We start from the raw sequence: 20,075 nt of genomic DNA on the forward strand, positions 1-20,075 counted from the left end.
CACACACACACGCACGCACGCACGCACGCACGCACGCACAGGCCTAGGGCTGTCACAATTATTACATAATCGTCTAATTGTGATTATTTGACATTATCGCAATTATTTTGTCATAATCGTCATAATCGTTTCCATGTTGAAAAATTTTCATATATTTAAATAAAAGGTCAAAAATAGTGGAAATAGCAGATCTACAAGCTCACAACGCGTCGCATCGCGATGCGTTGTGAGCTTGTAGATCGGCTATTTCCACTATCAAAGTTACTTTTTAAGTAGTAAGTTGTCAAATATGTCAGTAATTTCTTTGTATATTTAGGTTATGTGTCATATCTACCATGTACAACTTCAAAGCCTAAAAGCCAAACAGAAATGTAATTATCAATGACAAAAACACAATTAAATCGTTAATCGCCAATTATTTGAGTGACAATTAATCGTCATGTAAAATGTCATATCGTGACAGCTCTACTCACACGCAGCACGCAGCCTGTTCTTGTGAGCAAATATACAAAGTAGACCACTTCCATGATTTGGGGGAAAGGAACAGAAACTGGAATGCTGCTAAAATGCCTAGAAGTGTAAAAATACACGTACAAGCATTTGTTTAGAGTGTCAAATGCCGTCCTTACATATAAGCTGAGACCCTGAACAGATACTGCCTAGACACACACAATGGCGTGCAATGCTCAGACACACACGAAGCAAACCACATAAAAAAAAGACTGATATTGACTTTGGAATCACATGGAGGAGAGGAGGGAGACAAAGAAGGAGAAAGACACAGATTGAAAGAGACTGAAAGAGAGAGAGGGAGAGACAGACAGAGACAGAGAGAACATAGGGGGAGAGAAGCAGACAGTGGTGGAAAAAGTACTCCCATTACTTAAGTAAAAGTATCAATACTGCAATATAGAACTCCGTTATAAGTAAAAGTCTTGAATTCAAAATGTACTTGCGTAAAAGTACAAAAGTGTTGGCATCAAAAAATACTTAAAAGTAAAGTACAAAATGTTTGAAAATAGCAGATCTACAAGCTCACATCGTGTCGCGATTGGCTATTTTCAAATAGCCACGGTATTAAATCGTTCTGAAGTGGATTAATGTATGTTTTATAATATAATCATTGATATCTGCTTCATCATTGATAATTAGCTAGTAACTCAAGTTTTCAAATAGTTGTAGTGGAGTAAAATTACAATATTTGGATCTGAGATGTAGCGGAGTAGAAGTAAAAGTACCGAAAATACTCAAGTAAAGTACAGATACCTCAAAACTGTACTTAAGTACAGCACTTAAGTAAATGTACTTAGTTACTTTACACCACTGCAGAGAACATAGGAGGAGAGAAGCAGAGAGAGAGAGTGAGGTTCAGAGACACACAGAGAGAGAGGACTGGGTCTGTATAATGTTGTGGTCACAGATCCAGTAAGTCAGTATTATTCGGTGGTGATGTTGCGGTTTGGAGCAGTCGGGGGGCCCCTCGTCACCGCGGTGCCAGGCTAACCCAGGGGCCCCCGCGCCGCGCTGCGCCCGCGAGGCGCCCCCACCCGCTTCACTCGCTGGAGCCATCCCACCACCCCACCACCACCAGCACCAACCACCCAAAACGCAAACCCACCAGGCTCTCTGGCAACGCTGCAGAAATACTTTTCTATAAGGCTAAATATTGTTCAAACCCCGTCATTCTGCAGCAGCAGCCGGGGAGCACATTATAAACAAAAACCTCCAGACGCCTTCCTCAAAGTCGTATTTAAAGATGGGTTGTTTTTTTTCGGTGGGAGGGAGGAGGGTGGGTTCGGGGGGGACCACATGAATTTGGTCGATATTTAAATAGTCAAGGAGCCCTGCGCTATAGAAACCTCTCCCAACACTAAATTCGAACTTGTTGGTCTATTTTCTCCTCCCCTGTTTACAAACATTGGAGTACAAAGTGATACTTATCATACAATAAAACAGCCAGTGGTTAACGCTCAGTGGTTCAACCCTGTGGGAGGTGCCGCCGGGCCTCCAATCCCCAAAGAAGTGCATTCAAGAGTTCTTTTTTTTCCCCTTTCTGACATGGTTTGTTACCAAGAAGTGATCTTATTGTCAAGTGGAGGAAGTTTTGCAGGCTCTGCTACCGAACCACATTTGCCCTATTTTATACTGCATCCCCCAGAGGTGTTGTGTGGTGAAAATAGCTCACGCAAGCATTTTTCCACTTGGCAGTTTGTTGTCAAGAATACAGCCATAATAGGTAACCTCTTGTTTGCTTGAGATTAGTATATGTTCAGCTCTGACCTTGAAATCAATTACATTACCTAAGGGTATGGATCCAAAAATAATTCTTTTTCAGAATTGAGGGTTTGCTCAACTTGCATTTTGTCCTCGTCCGAGACCAGGAGTGTCGAGTCATCAGCGAACAAGAACAAATATCTGTTACAGGCTGCTTTCATGTCGCTAATGTATAGAAGGAACAGTAACGGCCCTAGTATGTTTCCTTGAGGAACCCCACAGTTCACTGGGAGGGACATCAACCATGTGTTCTCTTCCCTCAAGGCAGGATCATCCAGTTTACAGATGTGTTATCAATACCAATCATTCAGTAGAACTGAACAGTGTCAAATTCCATTTGGAGGTCCAGCATGACCATGCCACATTATTTGCCAGAGTCTACCTCAAGTTCGATGTACTGTAGTCGGTCAAAGACAGTGGGCATGTGTCAGTGGAGTGGGATGTTCTGAAGCCAGATTGGAATTCAAAGAGCAGTTTTCCTTCTGTGAGGTAACGGCTGATCTGTTTGTGAATTCATCTCTCTATAACCTTTGAGATGGAACAAAGGATGGAAACAGGGCGGTAGTTGCCCGGTTCTAATTTCTTTCCTTACTCTCGCCAGTTTGAGTTCTTGTGGGACGTGACAGTGACCGATGGATACATTTGTAATGTGGGCTACCATGGGAGCAATAGAGACGGCTGAGTCTCTGAGGAATCTGGTGGGGATGTTGTCATGGCCAGTGGCCTTGGTTGGCTGAAGGGCGATCAGCTTTTTTAGCACATGTTTTACCAATTTAAGTGAGAACTCGTTTACATTTTCTCCAAAGTCAATATGTTACTGAACTCGCACGAATAATTCATTGAGGTTGGCTAAACATCATTGCACAATTAATAAAGTTAAGTCGGAAATCAATCATTTCTCCCGGGGCCACGCTCACGTCGCTTCACGTTCTTGTCAGCCAACTGCTTTATCTTGTTGAAAATAAATGAATTCCAAGTTGACAACGTGTCACGATGCAGTGAATCGTTTGCTTGAAAATATATTGTTTACGGCAAGCTGTATTACGTGTGATAATACGCATAAACTACAGAGAAAGACAGAGAGAGACAGACCGAGACAGAGAGAGAAATAAACAGAGAGAGACAGAGACAGAAAGAGGCACATAGACGGAGAGAGAGAGAGAGAGAGAGAGAGAGAGAGGCACAGAGACAGACGTAGACATGCAGACAGAGGGGTGGTGGGGTTCATTCGTGTAAGCGCTCCATATAGAAGCAGTGTTGTTTCCAAGTGTTCCTATCATGCCCTAAATAAAGCAACGCCAAGTGGAGGATGACTGAGTGTTGGGTGGGCTGGGTGGTCCGCCCCCAGTCCAACTCAACACTTATGGCTTATATAATAAGCTGCATGTGTGTGTATGTGTGTGTGAGAGAGAGAGAGAAAGAGAGAGAGACAGCACAGCTCATTACAGACCATCGTAAAAAAGTCAGCAAATTGGTCGCAGCGGGCCAAATATGAAACGCTACAGGATTACGGGATTAGTGGCACGACCTCGGTACCTGATCTTAGCGCAGCCTCTAAGCCGCAGAGCAGTGGTTCTCAAACTTTATTTGGGTCAAGGAACCCCGATTTGATATGTATTTGGCCTGCAGACCCCCATTTAAAAATGTCTTGTGCCAGGGACCACCAGAAGAGAAGATTTGTGTTGGTGACAGGCAGCCATGACGTCGCCCATTGGTTTTTAGATCCATTATGAAGCCATAATTTCAGCAAATTGAAATCCACCATATTGGAATTTTTCGGTCCCGAAAAGCAACCGTAAATGAATGCTATTGGCTGGAAGGGCAGTGAGGGGTGGGTCTTCGCTCAGTAGAGCCAGTAGAAGCCCTAGAAACATCCCCCTACTTTATCATAATTCTGTAATTAATGGGACCATCATTTTCAAAAAACGCGCATCAGAATGATTGAAAGAAGACTAGTAGCGACTGAAGGCATAAAGTATTTATGACAATGATTACTAAGGTAATAAAACCAAGCATAACGTCCGATCAAACACTCATTGAGGTTAAGGTCTTCTGCAACCAGCAGGAGGGGAAACAGAGACACCTTCTGGGCCATTAATGAGAACTACAGTGTTTTAATTACTACCTTATTGGCTTCTTATGCAGAAGTGGAACACTTTATTCATTAAAGTCCTGGATTTTTGCTTTTCTACACGCATAGCAATAACCTCAGTTCACCAGCAGATGAATGATGCATCTGTGAGATCACACACAAACACACACACACACACACACACACACACACACACACACACACACACACACACACACACACACACACACACACACACACACACACACACACACACACACTCGCACAAAGAACCTTGATACGCCCTTACATTATTGTTATGTTTATTACCGTTGCGTTTTATTGCTTTTGCTATGTTTATAGCTTCATTCCCACACCATTGGCCTTGTCACATTTAATAACGTGATTGTTTTGTAGCATTTATTGTATTGCTGTGTTGTTAAGTGTGCCTATGCATAGCATGGGGACACTTATTGTTCTCGCTCATATTTATTAAGTGTGCCTATGCATAGCATGGGCAGACTTATTGTTATCGCTCATATTTATTTATTTATTAAGTGTGCCTATGCATAGCATGGGGACACTTATTGTTCTTGCTCATATTTATATATTTAAGTCTGTCCATGCAATTCCCCAAAAGTTTGGCACGCTACTCCTCCCACAGTTTTTGCACCACACACTCCCGCCATATGTCAAATTGATCGGCTTGCTCGGGAATGGTGTGCTATCAAGTTGCTAAGAGAAAGGTTCTATAGTTTAATTGATATTAATTTATTAGTGAATTAATTTCCCCCATTGACTTATAATGGGAATCGCATTCAATTATTTTTTTCTCGCAAACCATAGGGGCTACAGTTTCAAGACTTGGAGAGGAGGTTCATAATGATTGTAAGAATTAATCAAAAAATAATTACGTCATTTGGCCTCATGGTGGCGCTATAACAGCCCAGTTTACGTTTTGGCCTGTAACTGTTGAACCGTAGGTCGGAAAATTAAAATTATTTTTTCCCTGGATTCCTTGGGTCATGACGCATCTCCCCATATAGGCCACGCCCATTTGCGTATGGGTAGATTTTCCGCCATCTTGAATTTTCTCCAAAACACACTTTTTGCTCCTTTTCCTACATATTTTCTTCAAATGTCTCAAAAACCGGTACACATGATCTATGAAGCCACGCGATAAACATAGTCAAAGGATATTTCGATAGTCCGTACCGTTCGTTCGTAACGTGCTTCCAAAGTTAGCGGGAGGGGCCCGTTTGGCAAAAAATTGCCCTAACTCACAAACAAAAGGTTGAGTCGACACTAAATTTCAACCACAGGTTGCGGGATGCATACTCAACAGATCCCCAAAAGCATTTCCACTTCGACCCCTAGGGGGCGTCACAAACATGCGACACGTAAACATATTACTTAGACAAAATCTCTGGACTTTGAGCTTTAACTCAAAAAACACCATAATAGTTCTGTTCAATATTACAATGGGAATCCATTAAGAATGTCTTACTCTACCTCTGATAACATCTTTGTAAGATTTTACTGTACAAAAGTGGAGTAATATAGCTTTAAAGTCACAACAAAAACACATTATTTAGAAGGTGGAGTAATATAGTTTTAAAGTCACTACAAAAACATGGGACTTAGTCAAAACCTCTGGACTTTGAGATTTAACTGAAAAAACACCATAATAGTTCTGTTCACTATTACAATGACAATCCCCTAAGAACGTCCTACTGTACCTCTGATAACATCTTTGTAACATTTTACTGTACAAAATTGGCCCCTGCTCTCCCGGACGCTGCTAGGTTGAGTTACAGCATTTTATGTGCGCTGCAGTGGCAGGGGGTCCTCCACTGGGGGCGCCACCACTTTTGCATCCGTTCTGGAGCACCAGGAGTGGGTGGTCCCCGGGAAATGGCTGTGAGCAGCCCTGTTGGGGTGTTCATTTGGTCATTTTTGCACATTTGGTCATGTGTTACATCTGGGGGTCCCCCAGGGACCTGGGGGTCCCTGGGGCTCCGGGGGTCCTTGGAGGTTGTAGTATGTTAGGCAAGGGGAGTGTGTGTAAAATCTGGCATGGATGGGGTCAATGGTTGGGGAGATATGAGCAGGGGACAAGTGTGACGTGTGACGTGTGAGCACATGTGGTCATTTTTTACATCTGGGGGTCCCTGATCCACAAGCCCACATGCAGACTCGCAGGATGTGTTTTTTCCTGTTGCATGAGGCGATGGTGTGAGTGAGTGGATAACATGAAAGTGTTCGTTGGTTTGCTGTTATATAGCTTTGTCGTGCATCATGCATGCAGACACAGTGGGAGCAGGATGCACTTAAAAAGTAACACAAATGTATGCAGGTTAATATGCATAGCATGGGGACACTTATTGTTCTTGCTCATTAAGTGTGCCTATGCATAGCATGGGCAGACTTATTGTTATCGCTCATATTTACTTACTTAAGTCTGTCCATACTTTTCCCCAAAGTTTGGCACGCTACTCCTCCCACAGTTTTCGCACCACACACTCGCGCCATATGTCAAATCGACCGGCTTACTCGGGAATGGTGTGCTATCAAGTTGCTAAGAGAAAGGTTCTATAGTTTAATTTATATTAATTTATTAGTGAATAAATTTTCCCCATTGACTTATAATGGGAATCGCATTCAATTATTTTTCTCTCGCAAACCATAGGGGCTACAGTTTCAAGACTTGGAGAGGAGGTTCATAATGATTGTAAGAATTAATCAAAAAATAATGACATCACTCGGCCTCATGGTGGCGCTATAACGGCCAACTTTACGTTTTGCCCCGTAACTCTTGAACCGTAGGTCGGAAAATGAAAATTATTTTTTCCCTGGATTCCTTGGGTCATGACGCATCTCCCCATATAGGCCACGCCCATTTGCGTATGGATAGATTTTCCGCCATCTTGAATTTTGTCCAAAACACACTTTTTGCTCCTTTTCCTACATATTTTCTTCAAATGTCTTAAAAACCGGTACACATGATCTATGAAGCCACGCGATAAACATAGTCAAAGGATATTTCGATAGTCCATACCGTTCGTTCGTAACGCGCTTCCAAAGTTAGCGGGAGGGGCCCGTTTCACAAACGATAGCCATAAATCACAAACAATAAGTCGAGTCACCACCGAATTTCAACCACAGGTCGGGGGTGGCATACTCAACGAATCCCCAAAAGCATTTCCACTTCGACCCCTAGGGGGCGTCACAAACGCGCCAAACGTAACCGTTTCGTGCCAGAACGCGTTTTTCAGGGGGACCGACCCTCTCAAAACGAAACACGGACGACGGTGGACGGTCTCACGGTCCGAACCGCCGCACAAGGTCGCGCATTTAGCGAGCTGCAGGCACACTTGTCAAAATTGACTCCGTCAATTCTAGTATTTATATTAAGTGTGCCTATGCATAGCATGGGCAGACTTATTGTTATCACTCATATTTATTTATATATTTACTTAAGTCTGTCCATACTTTTCCCCAAAGTTTGGCACGCTACTCCTCCCACAGTTTTCGCACCACACACTCGCGCCATATGTCAAATCGACCGGCTTACTCGGGAATGGTGTGCTATCAAGTTGCTAAGAGAAAGGTTCTATAGTTTAATTGATATTAATTTATTAGTGAATTAATTTTCCCCATTGACTTATAATGGGAATCGCATTCAATTATTTTTCTCTCGCAAACCATAGGGGCTACAGTTTCAAGACTTGGAGAGGAGGTTCATAATGATTGTAAGAATTAATCAAAAAATAATGACATCACTCGGCCTCATGGTGGCGCTATAACGGCCCACTTTACGTTTTGGCCCGTAACTCTTGAACCGTAGGTCGAAAAATTAAAATTATTTTTTCCCTGGATTCCTTGGGTCATGACGCATCTCCCCATATAGGCCACGCCCATTTGCGCCAGGATAGATTTTCCGGCATCTTGAATTTTCTCCAAAACACACTTTTTGCTCCTTTTCCTACATATTTTCTTCAAATGTCTTAAGAACCGGTACACATGATCTATGAAGCCACGCGATAAACATAGTCAAAGGATATTTCGATAGTCCATACCGTTTGTTCGTAACACGCTTCCAAAGTTAGCGGGAGGGGCCCGTTTCACAAACGATAGCCATAAATCACAAACAATAAGTCGAGTCACCACCGAATTTCAACCACAGGTCGGGGGTGGCATACTCAACGGATCCCCAAAAGCATTTCCACTTCGACCCCTAGGGGGCGTCACAAACGCGCGAAACGTAACCGTTTCGTGCCAGAACGCGTTTTTCACGGGGACCGACCCTCTCACAACGAAACGCGGACGACTCGGCGGACGGTCTCACGGTCCAAACCGCTACACGAGGTCGCGCGTTTAGCGAGCTGCACTGCAGGCACACTTGTCAAAATTGACCATGTCAATTCTAGTTTACTTACTTAAGTCTGTCCATACTTTTCCCCAAAGTTTGGCACGCTACTCCTCCCACAGTTTTTGCACCACACACTCGCGCCATATGTCAAATCGACCGGCTTACTCGGGAATGGTGTGCTATCAAGTTGCTAAGAGAAAGGTTCTATAGTTTAATTGATATTAATTTATTAGTGAATTAATTTTCCCCATTGACTTATAATGGGAATCGCATTCAATTATTTTTCTCTCGCAAACCATAGGGGCTACAGTTTCAAGACTTGGAGAGGAGGTTCATAATGATTGTAAGAATTAATCAAAAAATAATGACATCACTCGGCCTCATGGTGGCGCTATAACGGCCAACTTTACGTTTTGCCCCGTAACTCTTGAACCGTAGGTCGGAAAATGAAAATTATTTTTTCCCTGGATTCCTTGGGTCATGACGCATCTCCCCATATAGGCCACGCCCATTTGCGCCAGGATAGATTTTCCGCCATCTTGAATTTTCTCCAAAACACACTTTTTGCTCCTTTTCCTACATATTTTTGTCAAATGTCACAAAAAACGATACACGTGATCTATGAAGCCACGCGATAAACATAGTCAAAGGATATTTCGATAGTCCATACCGTTCGTTCGTAACGCGCTTCCAAAGTTAGCGGGAGGGGCACGTTTCGCTAACGATAGCCATAAATCACAAACAACAGGTCGAGTCGACACTGAATTTCAACCACAGGTCGGGGGTGGCATACTCAACGGATCCCCAAAAGCATTTCCACTTCGACCCCTAGGGGGCGTCACAAACGCGCGAAACGTAACCGTTTCGTGCCAGAACGCGTTTTTCACGGGGACCGACCCTCTCACAACGAAACGCAGGCGACTCGGCGGACAGTCTCACGGTCCGAACCGCCGCACGAGGTCGCGCATTCAGCGCGCTGCAGGCACACTTGTCAAAATTGACTCTGTCAATTCTAGTTTAAGTCTGTCCATGCAATTCCCCAAAAGTTTGGCACGCTACTCCTCCCACAGTTTTTGCACCACACACTCGCGCCATATGTCAAATCGACCGGCTTACGCGGGAATCGTGTGCTATCAACTTGCTAAGAGAAAGGTACTATAGTTTAATTGATATTAATTTATTAGTGAATTAATTTTCCCCATTGACTTATAATGGGAATCGCATTCAATTATTTTTCTCTCGCAAACCATAGGGGCTACAGTTTCAAGACTTGGAGAGGAGGTTCATAATGATTGTAAGAATTAATCAAAAAATAATGACATCACTCGGCCTCATGGTGGCGCTATAACGGCCAACTTTACGTTTTGCCCCGTAACTCTTGAACCGTAGGTCGGAAAATGAAAATTATTTTTTCCCTGGATTCCTTGGGTCAAGACGCATCTCCCCATATAGGCCACGCCCATTTGCGTATGGATAGATTTTCCGCCATCTTGAATTTTCTCCAAAACACACTTTTTGCTCTTTTTCCTACATATTTTCTTCAAATGTCTCAAAAACCGGTACACATGATCTATGAAGCCACGCGATAAACATAGTCAAAGGATATTTTGATAGTCCATACCGTTCGTTCGTAACGCGCTTCCAAAGTTAGCGGGAGGGGCCCGTTTGGCAAAAAATTGCCCTAACTCACAAACAATAGGTCGAGTCACCACTGAATTTCAACCACAGGTCGGGGGTGGCATACTCAACGGATCCCCAAAAGCATTTCCACTTCGACCCCTAGGGGGCGTCACAAACGCGCCAAACGAAACCGTTTCGTGCCAGAACGCGTTTTTCGAGGGCACCGACCCTCTCACGACGAAACGCGGACGACTCGGCGGACGGTCTCGCGGTCCGAACCGCCGCACGAGGTCGCGCATTTAGCGCGCTGCAGGCACACTTGTCAAAATTGACTCTGTCAATTCTAGTTATATTTACTGTCTCACAGATGGTGCTTTTTGTTCTACTGTTTTTTTTTAGATATACGTTTAACCTTTTCGTGATTCCCATCGTTTGTTGATTTTGCCCTGTGTCTACAAACACCTAGGGTTCTCACGAGTATGGCATTTTACTTCACGGTTTACGGGTAGCCTAATTGTCACACAAATTATTGGAACATAAAATTTGCATTTGGGTTTGACTTTCAGGCTTCATAAAACAAAAGTAGCACAGCCTGGGAAACGACACAAAGAAATGACTGACATATTTAATAACATTATACTACAACATTAATAGTGGAAATCTACAAGCTCACATCCTTTATTTCCACAATTTCTGAAAGTGTTATTTTATGTTAATAAAGGAAAAGTGTTCAACATGGAAACAATTATGATTATGAGGCGATCATGTAATCATTTTGACAGGCCTATAAAAAAAACACTTGTTTTGGAATAGTGCTACACGTACAAATCAAACTTACTGTATATAATTATGATTTGATCCAATCTACTAGACTGACCAGCCGGCCTGCTTCTTCTCATTCCATCTTTACCCATGCCCCTCCCCCCTCTCTCTCTCCCTCCCTCCCTCCCTCTCTCTCCCCCTCCCAGGACAGTGTAATGTGATCCCTGGCTGCAGGGTCCAGAGCAGGGGGTCTGACATGGTCCTCACCCAATTAAGAGCCCCTGCTGCCAGATAATGATCCCCGACCGACCGGCCCTGACGCCTGGAGCCCTGGTCCTGTGTGGCCCTCTGCCTGGTTCTGTTTGTACCCTGATCGGCTCTGTTTGTACCCTGACTGGCTCTATTTGTACCCTGAAATTGGGCCCCTTCGGCCCTTCCTTACTTGCTTGAGTTCCTTCACAGATGTTACCAATGACACAGATTAAGGTTCTGGTCCATTCCGGTCAAACCCAGTCAGGGGCTGATATTGTGGTGACTCAGTAGAACCTCCCTGCTACACCCATGGGTCTAAATGTGTACCAAATGGCCCCTCATGGGTCTGTAACTGTCAGATGTATGGTGGTCCTTGAAATCAATAGTTTGAGGACCACTGTGCTACACTAAGTGGAACAGAGCCTTTGTTAGAATCATTGGTAACACCTGTGAAGGAAGGGGCCTGATTTCTTTCTAATATGGCTGCTTTGCGTTATGCAAAAGTGTTTACATCTCCAACACTGGCGTGATGTCGATTCCCATCCCCTATTCATTCGTCTTATATCCTGTATATTGTCTTATGTCTATAGCCTATTGATTATTCCCATCTTGATTATCCTTGGTAATCCTTGATTATTCAAGCACACAACGCTTCGCAATAGATCTGCTATTTTCACTATTTTAAATCATTTTTAAAATAAATAACAAAAATTGAAGCGACACATTCGTTTATGCAGGACACGGGAGTCGCCCCGCCCAGGTGTAGTCAGCTGTCAGTCAGCTCTGTTCTCATTCCTCATTCTCATATCTGCTGGTCATTACATCACATGACTGCCATACTCCAATCAAAGCTCTCACTCAGTAGGGAAGGCTCCTTTAAATACGGCTTGCTTTCTCTACCTATGCTTGGTTTCCGAAGCTTCGGAACATTCGCTGCTAGCTGCCTCCTCCTCCACCCCAGCCTCCATCTTTCATGATCAGTCTGGCTAGGCTCAAATACTTGTGATTGTCTGACTAACTTACATGTCAATGTATTGTTAGGCTCAAATACTGTGATTTTGACTGACGATTCAAAGATACATGTCAATGTATTGTTATTGTTCTGCTATTGTATCCTGCTTTGCGTTCCCTAGTTTTGCTTAGAATGCTCAAAAAGCATGCACAAAACTCAGGGAACATCTCCAAACGCGGAGCCCTTTAACGCCAATATTAACTGTATTCCATTTATGCAATAAATGGTTAAATCTACTTTGACGTGAGTGTTCCTGACTAAAAGGAAGGTTTTTGACATTCCACCCGACAACGACGATATGTTACATCTAATAAATACACACGTACAGTGAAACTACATCTCCAGGGTCTATATACAATAGCCTAGGAGAGAGGGTGATGAAGAGGAGAAAGGAGGCAAGAGTGAAGGCACTGTAAAAAGAAAAAGATCCCAGATGATGAAAGATGGATAGATGGTTATGTGAGATAGAGAGACAGATGGGGGGCAAGATGGAATGAGCGATCGGATCTCACTGTAGACCCCGGGCCGATCAATACGTCAATGGACAACACTTGTTCAGCATCGGCGAGGAGGACATATTAACCCCGCGCCACGCAGCCCTGTCCCCCCGCTAAACTTAATTTCCTCTGGTGCACGAGGCCAGATGCTGGCACATGGACGTATGATGTAATGACCCGTGTCGGGATGGACGATGATGATGGACGAACGCTGATGTCTCAATGCGACAATGTCCTGTCCTGCTGTCTCTAAAGAAGTGTTTTTTTTTTATTCCCAGTTTGGTAGGTTATTAGAGCAGTGGTTCTCAACCTTTTCAGGCCGCGACCCCCAAAATAATCATATTTTAACTGGGGAACCCCCACCCTGACCAGCACTAAGAGTTGAGCCATTACATTTTGTAAAACACGGTTCTATTGTGTGCTATTTTCACAATTTCTGCCTCTAATATTTGACAATGTTTAATTTGTCATTTTATAGGTATTAAAAAGTCCTTAAATTGTCACTTTAGAAATGTGTAGATACCCCCTGAGTGAGAAAACAATGTTGCACATTAAGTTAATGTGCAACATTAACTGGGGGTCCCGACCCACAGATTGAGAACCACTGCTCTAAAGCAGTGTTTTTTTATTCCCAGTTTGGTAGGTTATTGGAGGACACAGACCTCTAATAAGATGTGTGTGTGTGTGTGTGTGTGTGTGTGTGTGTGTGTGTGTGTGTGTGTGTGTGTGTGTGTGTGTGTGTGTGTGTGTGTGTGTGTGTGTGTGTGTGTGTGTGTCATGTTGACCACCTAAAGAGTTTATATACTTCGTTCATCCGTGGCTCCCTCCCTTTTTTCCCTCTACACCAAATCTCATGGCTGAAAATGGCATTGGGACACGTTGCTGTTGTTGTTGTGAGCTTATGGATCTGCTATTTGATCAACATGTTCGCTCCCAATATGAGAGAAAAGAGCTGGCACTAAGCTTGTAAACTACATGGAGAATGTCGCCCCCTACTGGACATTTAACTTCTCCATTGGGTTTCAATGGATCAATCCTCAATGTTCTCCTCTCCTCTCCTCTCCCCACCCTTCTCCTCTCCTCCTACACTCCTTTCTTCCTTCTCTCCTCTCGAGGCGTATCAAAGTCATAACGGAAATGCACACAAAAAAACAACACAAAGCAGTGTGTGTGTCAGGGACGTGCAGAGAATGTTAGAGGCAGGGGCTGACATTTCTAAAAGGGCCTTTTGGAGAAAATATCGAAAATAGCAGACCTCCAAGCTCAAGGTCGGCTATTTTCAGTGCTTGATACCACACTGAACTAAGCATAATCAAGTCACTACTGGAGATATGGCGTAACGGCATGGATTTCTACACAGAGAGGGCAATTATTTCACCATAGGATGCTGCATTCAAGTTCAGGAGAGTTTGGACAAAGCAATTCTCTTGAATGCTGCCTTCAGGTATGGCATGGAAAGAGGACATTTGCATTTATTTCACCATAATAAAAACTGCATTCATGGTCTTGAGAGGACACTTTTTACAGACGGATAAAAGGGCAGGGGCTCAAGCCCCCTTTGATGTCTATGTGTGCACGTGCCTGGTGTGTGTGTGTGTGTGTGTGTGTGTGTGTGTGTGTGTGTGTGTGTGTGCACACGCGCATACTGTACGCACACCCAGCAGACATATAATGCATCTATCCAAATCAAAACCGTGTACCACAGGCGACACACTTACACACATAAAAATATAAATACAACACATCAATGTTTGCTCTTCACATCGCACAAACACACACATCATTTTGTGGCTCCCTCGCTTCTAATTACGGCGCATGCATGGGCCACACACACACACACACACACACACACACACACACACACACACACACACACACACACACACACACACACACACACACACACACACACACACACACACACACACACACACACACACACACACACACACACACACACACACACACACACACACACACAGGGTATTTCTGTCTGAGTTAGGAATGCGCTACAAATAACATGCAGAACCACTCTGCTTATAAGCATCAGTTTGAAACATTCATAGACGCCATCCATCAAAGAGCTGTGGGACCACTCAATGTGTCTCAGTGTGATGCAGGCCAGATAGTTCATGCATTTGTCACTATGAGAGAGATAGATAGCACTAGCAGGCAGTGGTGGAAAAAAGTACTCCATTTCATACTTAAGTAAAAGTACCAATACCGCAGTCTAGAAATACCCAGTTAAAAGCAAAAGTCCTGAATTCAAAATGTACTTGAGTAAAAGTATGAACGTGTTGGCATCTAAATGTACTCAAAAGTACCCAAATTAAAAGTCAGAAATGTTTGAAAATAGCAGATCTACAAGCTCACGAGGCGTTGTTTAAACATCCAACATATAAAATAGGGCTAAAGTGGTTTATGTATGTTTTGTATATTATAAGGTATATCTGCAAAGTAACTAGTAATTGAAGTTTTCAAATAATTGTAATGGAGTAAAAGTACAATATTTGGATCAGAGATTTAGTGGGGTAGAAGTAAAAGTATTGGACATTGGAAATACTCCAGTAAAGTACACATACCTCAAAAGTACTTAAGTATATTATCTATCTATAAATGCGACAAATCTCTGTCTGCGTGTCTGTGTGTAGAGACCCTGTTATATACGGGGTATCTGCAACTATTATACTATATGTACGTTTGTTTACAGTTGAGTGAGAATACAATGATCTGTGGACCCACGGGAGAGCTGTTACTACATGTCATCTTTTCGACATCCGACTCTAACCCTCACCCTAACCTCCGTGGAGTGAGTCGCTAACCCTCCGGTCGAAATGATGGTCGTTCGAAAGAGCGCGGTTTCCCCTGGACCCACAGAAGTCATTTGGGGACCGACCCCCCTGGGGGGTCCCAACCCCTAGTTTGGGAACCACTGATCTAACTAGCAACGAGCATGGAGCAGGCGCAACCTCGCCCTTAAAGGAAATGGGAGCCAACACTCTGATTACCAGAGAGTTTAAGCCACACGATTTTCAGGACGACAACGCCAGGCGGAGTACGGCTGCTATGACGTAATCGCCGTAGCAGTCAAAATCGTTAAGCAAACAGCCGTCGGCACGGGTTCCCACCCCTTTTACATAACTCTTTGGTTCCCATGGCGACACGTCTATGCAGCAGTCGTTGTATCCACAACGTGGAAAGGAGCTTCTGGCGCTGTAGAGACGGCTACGACGGCGGCAGGTTTATATTTCGAGCGCTGATCATTTCCGGTTACTCGTTGCCGTCTGCCGTAGCCATCCATTGCTTAAAGTCGCTAATGTTTGATTCATGCAACACCCAGAACACACCCCTGTCTAACCAGCAATATTGGAACACGACACACACACACCCTTGGTACTGCTAGGTGCATTTTGCAGGCCTGTGTTTTAGACATAGATGGTCTAAACAGGACCCATGCATGGCCTCGGTGGGTCAGCGAGTCCAGTTCTAACCGGTCGGGTTATTGTTGTTCCCTCCGATAAGATGGCCGACCCCGATATCGCAGGCCTGCGGAGTTACTCACGCCACGGCGCTCAAAAACAAACAGACGTTCTTCACTTCAGACATTTGTTCTGGTGGTGGTGGTGGGAGGGGGGGTGTGTGTGGGGGGGGTTCTCTGGGAACCAGTCTACTGTCTATTATATTATTATTCTATCTGCTGTCCATTATCTGGGCCTTGATGTGGCAACAATGTGTTGTGTTGCAGGGACCGTGGCACACTGTGTTGGGTCACTTCCTTCCTGCAGGGGCTGAGAAGCGAACGTGGGAGAGAGCAGGAGGGGAGAGAGAGAGAGAGAGAGAGAGAGAGAGAGAGAGAGAGACAGAGAGACAGAGGGAGAGAGCAGGAGGGGAGAGAGAGAAAGAGAGAGAGAGACAGAGGGAGAGAGCAGGCACGTGCACACATAGACATTAAAAAGGGGGCTTGAGCCCCTGCCCTTTTATCCGTCTGTAAAAAGTGCCCTCTCCAGACCATGAATGCGGTTTTTACTGTGGTGAAAGAAATGCAAATGCCCTCTTTCCATGCCATACCTGAAGGCAGCATTCAAGAGCATTGCCTTGTCCATACTCTCCTGAACGTGAATACAGCATCTTGTGTTGAAAGAATTGCCCTCTCTGTGTAGAAGTCCATGCCATTACGCCACATCTCCACTATTGCCTTTTTTATGCTTACTTTAGTGCGGTAAAGTACTGAAACTGCGACGCGTTGTGAGCTTGGAGGTCTGCTATTTTCAATATTTTCACCAAAAGGCCTTTAAGAAATATCAGCCCCTGCCTCTCTAACATTCTCTGCACGTCCCTGAGAGAGAGAGAGAGAGAGAGAGAGAGAGAGAGAGAGAGGAAGAGGGACAGCCACCGACGCTTGTCAGCACTAAGCGCAAGTGCTTCATATGGGCTTGCTGAAAATAGTCGATCTACAAGCTCACAGCACGTCTCGGACGCGGCACGTTGTGAGCTTGTAAATCGACTGACTCTCACAATGAGTCTGGACACAGCTGAGTCAGTCTGCATGTGCGTGTGTGTGCGTTTGTGTGTGTGTGTGGAGAGGTAAGCGTGGGAGAGTTTACTAATGTGAGGTGAGAGACACCTTGTGAATGGATGCGATGGAGGTACACACACAAACACACACACACACACACGCACGCATGCACACACACACCATCTATTAGCATTACCTAACACGCTAATGCTAACAGAGTGCTGGAACAATAAACTTCAGCTAAACTTCCTTGCTTTGTCTGCCCCCCCTCCGTACAAGTTCACAAGACTGTTCACACACACACACACACACACACACACACACACACACACACACACACACACACACACACACACACACACACACACACACACACACACACACACACACACACACACACACACGGTTATCATTCCATTTTGCACATAAACACAGATAAGACATCACAGTATCACAGTGTTACACACATACAGTATGTAATGAGTTGTGTGTGTACTTTATGGGATATGATATCACTGGTTTAGGTGATGGAAAGACGGTCAGTCATGGTAAATAGGAAATTGCATGAGAACATTAAATTCATATTTCAGAGCCCACCCTGACTGTTGGTCTTTAGGCCCTACAAGGACTTGAAAAGCATAATTATTACAAATTGTCGTTTAACCAGCTTTCATATTCTGGAGGGAACATGCGCCAAAGATACATGCAAGCTCACATCGTGTCGCAATACAACGCTTGCAGATCGTCTATTTCGGAGGAGAAGCGGGCATGAGAGGGTGATAATTGTTACGGCATGCATGTAATTCCTACGGGCTGGGGCGGCACCTGTCAGCAGGGAGTGTGTCGTTGCGGGACCCATAAAATAATTCTGGGATCCATTTGAATGACCACCTGTAGGTCCCGGGACCCATTACATTGAAAACCTAGCAACATCACTGTACATGCACAGCTCTGTGCGCGCGTTTGTGTGTGTGTGCACGCATGTGTGTGTGTGTGTGTGTGTGTGTGTGTGTGTGTGTGTGTGTGTGTGTGTGTGTGTGTGTGTGTGCGTGCGTGCGTGCGTGCGTGCGTGCGTGCGTGCGTGCGTGCGTGCGTGCGTGCGTGCGTGCGTGCGTGCGTGCGTGTGTGTGCGTGCGCGTGTCTGTCATTCATTACCTGGTATCCTGATGTAGGACCAGCCGTGTCGGGGACGGATGGCCGTCACCCCGCCAGGACGGGCCGCCTGGAACGCTCCGGCCCTGGACAGCCAATTGGAAGCCAGCTCCGGGGAGCCGTACAGGAAGCAGTGCTTGGAGGCCACGCCCCCTCCTACGCGGAACACCCGCCACTCGTACTCGGCGCTCCGGTCGTCACAGTAACGCTCCATGGGCGTCGCCGTCACCTAGGAAACCACACAAGGGGGATTTAAAGTACGTCGGATTTCTCAATGTCGGATCCAGGGATCCCTGAGGAGGCTCCAGGGAGTCCCCAGCGGCTAAATGGTTGATTGCGACCGTCAGGTCGCAGTTACTACCAAAACCTCGACAGGCTGTCTGTCAGTCTGTCCGTCTGTCCGTCAGTCTGTCCGTCACGTCACACTTTTCCCCAACTCGTATCTCCACCACCGTTGCCCCAATCCATGCCAAACTTTGCACACACACTCCTTGCCTGCCAATCCACAACCTCAACCCAACTCCGGGACCCCCGGAGTTCCAGGGACCCCCAGGGACCCCCTGGCGCCGCTGCCAAAAAGTGCTAAAATGACCAATGACCACCCCAACGGGGCTGTTCACGGGGAATTCCCAGGGACCACCGACTCCTGGTGCTCTAGAATGGATGCAAAAGTGGTCGCACCCCTAGTGGAGGACCCCCGCCATTGCAGCGCACATAAAATGCCGTAACTCGGGCTAGGAGCGACCGGGAGAGCCGGGGCCGGTACCCACGCACCCGCCTCGGCGGCGCCAAGAGAGCCGTCAACATGAATCTGTCCCATATAGCGCCACCATCAGGCCCATTTTTTCAAACACATTTTTGGACACTGCTCCTACAGATTTTGCCCTAAAATCACGCAAATCGGTACACAGTATGTCCACACTCATGTCATCAACATGGATCTGTCCCATATAGCGCCACCATCAGGCCCATTTTTTCAAACACATTTTTGGACACTGCTCCTACAGATTTTGCCCTAAAATCACGCAAATCGGTACACAGTATGTCTACACTCATGTCATCAACATGGATCTGTCCCATATAGCGCCTCCATCAGGCCCATTTTTTCAAACACATTTTTGGACACTGCTCCTACAGATTTTGCCCTAAAATCACGCAAATCGGTACACAGTATGTCTACACTCATGCCATCAACATTGATCTGTCCCATATAGCGCCACCATCAGGCCGACTTTTTCAAACACATTTTTGGACACTGCCCCTACAGATTTTTCCCTAAATTTACGCAAATCGGTACACAGTATGTCTACACTCATGTCATCAACATGGATCTGTCCCATATATTTTTTCAAACACATTTTGTGGACACTGCTCCTACACATTTTGCCCTAAAATCACGCTGCGACCTGACGGTCGCTTATCTCCCGATTAGGGAGTCTTACTGGTAGTTACATCCTTTCTAGAGGTCTGTAACTTTCATTTGTACACTCTCAGAATTATACTGAAACTAATAACGGTATAGATATTATTTTACAGTGTAGATTGGG

General features: G+C 45.0%; 1 protein-coding gene across 5 annotated transcripts in view; it reads right to left on the bottom strand.

Annotated features, from left to right (window-relative positions):
- ino80 (INO80 complex ATPase subunit) overlaps positions 1-20,075 on the bottom strand; it is a 97,974-nt gene that overhangs the window by 39,179 nt on the left and 38,720 nt on the right. For all 5 annotated transcript variants that reach the window (XM_080744242.1, XM_080744241.1, XM_080744238.1 and 2 more), the window contains exon 27: positions 18,532-18,757. In XM_080744242.1, the coding sequence (XP_080600368.1) occupies positions 18,532-18,757 (226 nt within the window). The remainder of the gene's footprint in view (positions 1-18,531; positions 18,758-20,075) is intronic.

Source organism: Nannobrachium achirus (assembly GCF_963921795.1).
Source record: "Nannobrachium achirus genome assembly, chromosome: 16".
Classification (NCBI taxonomy): Eukaryota; Metazoa; Chordata; class Actinopteri; order Myctophiformes; family Myctophidae; genus Nannobrachium; species Nannobrachium achirus.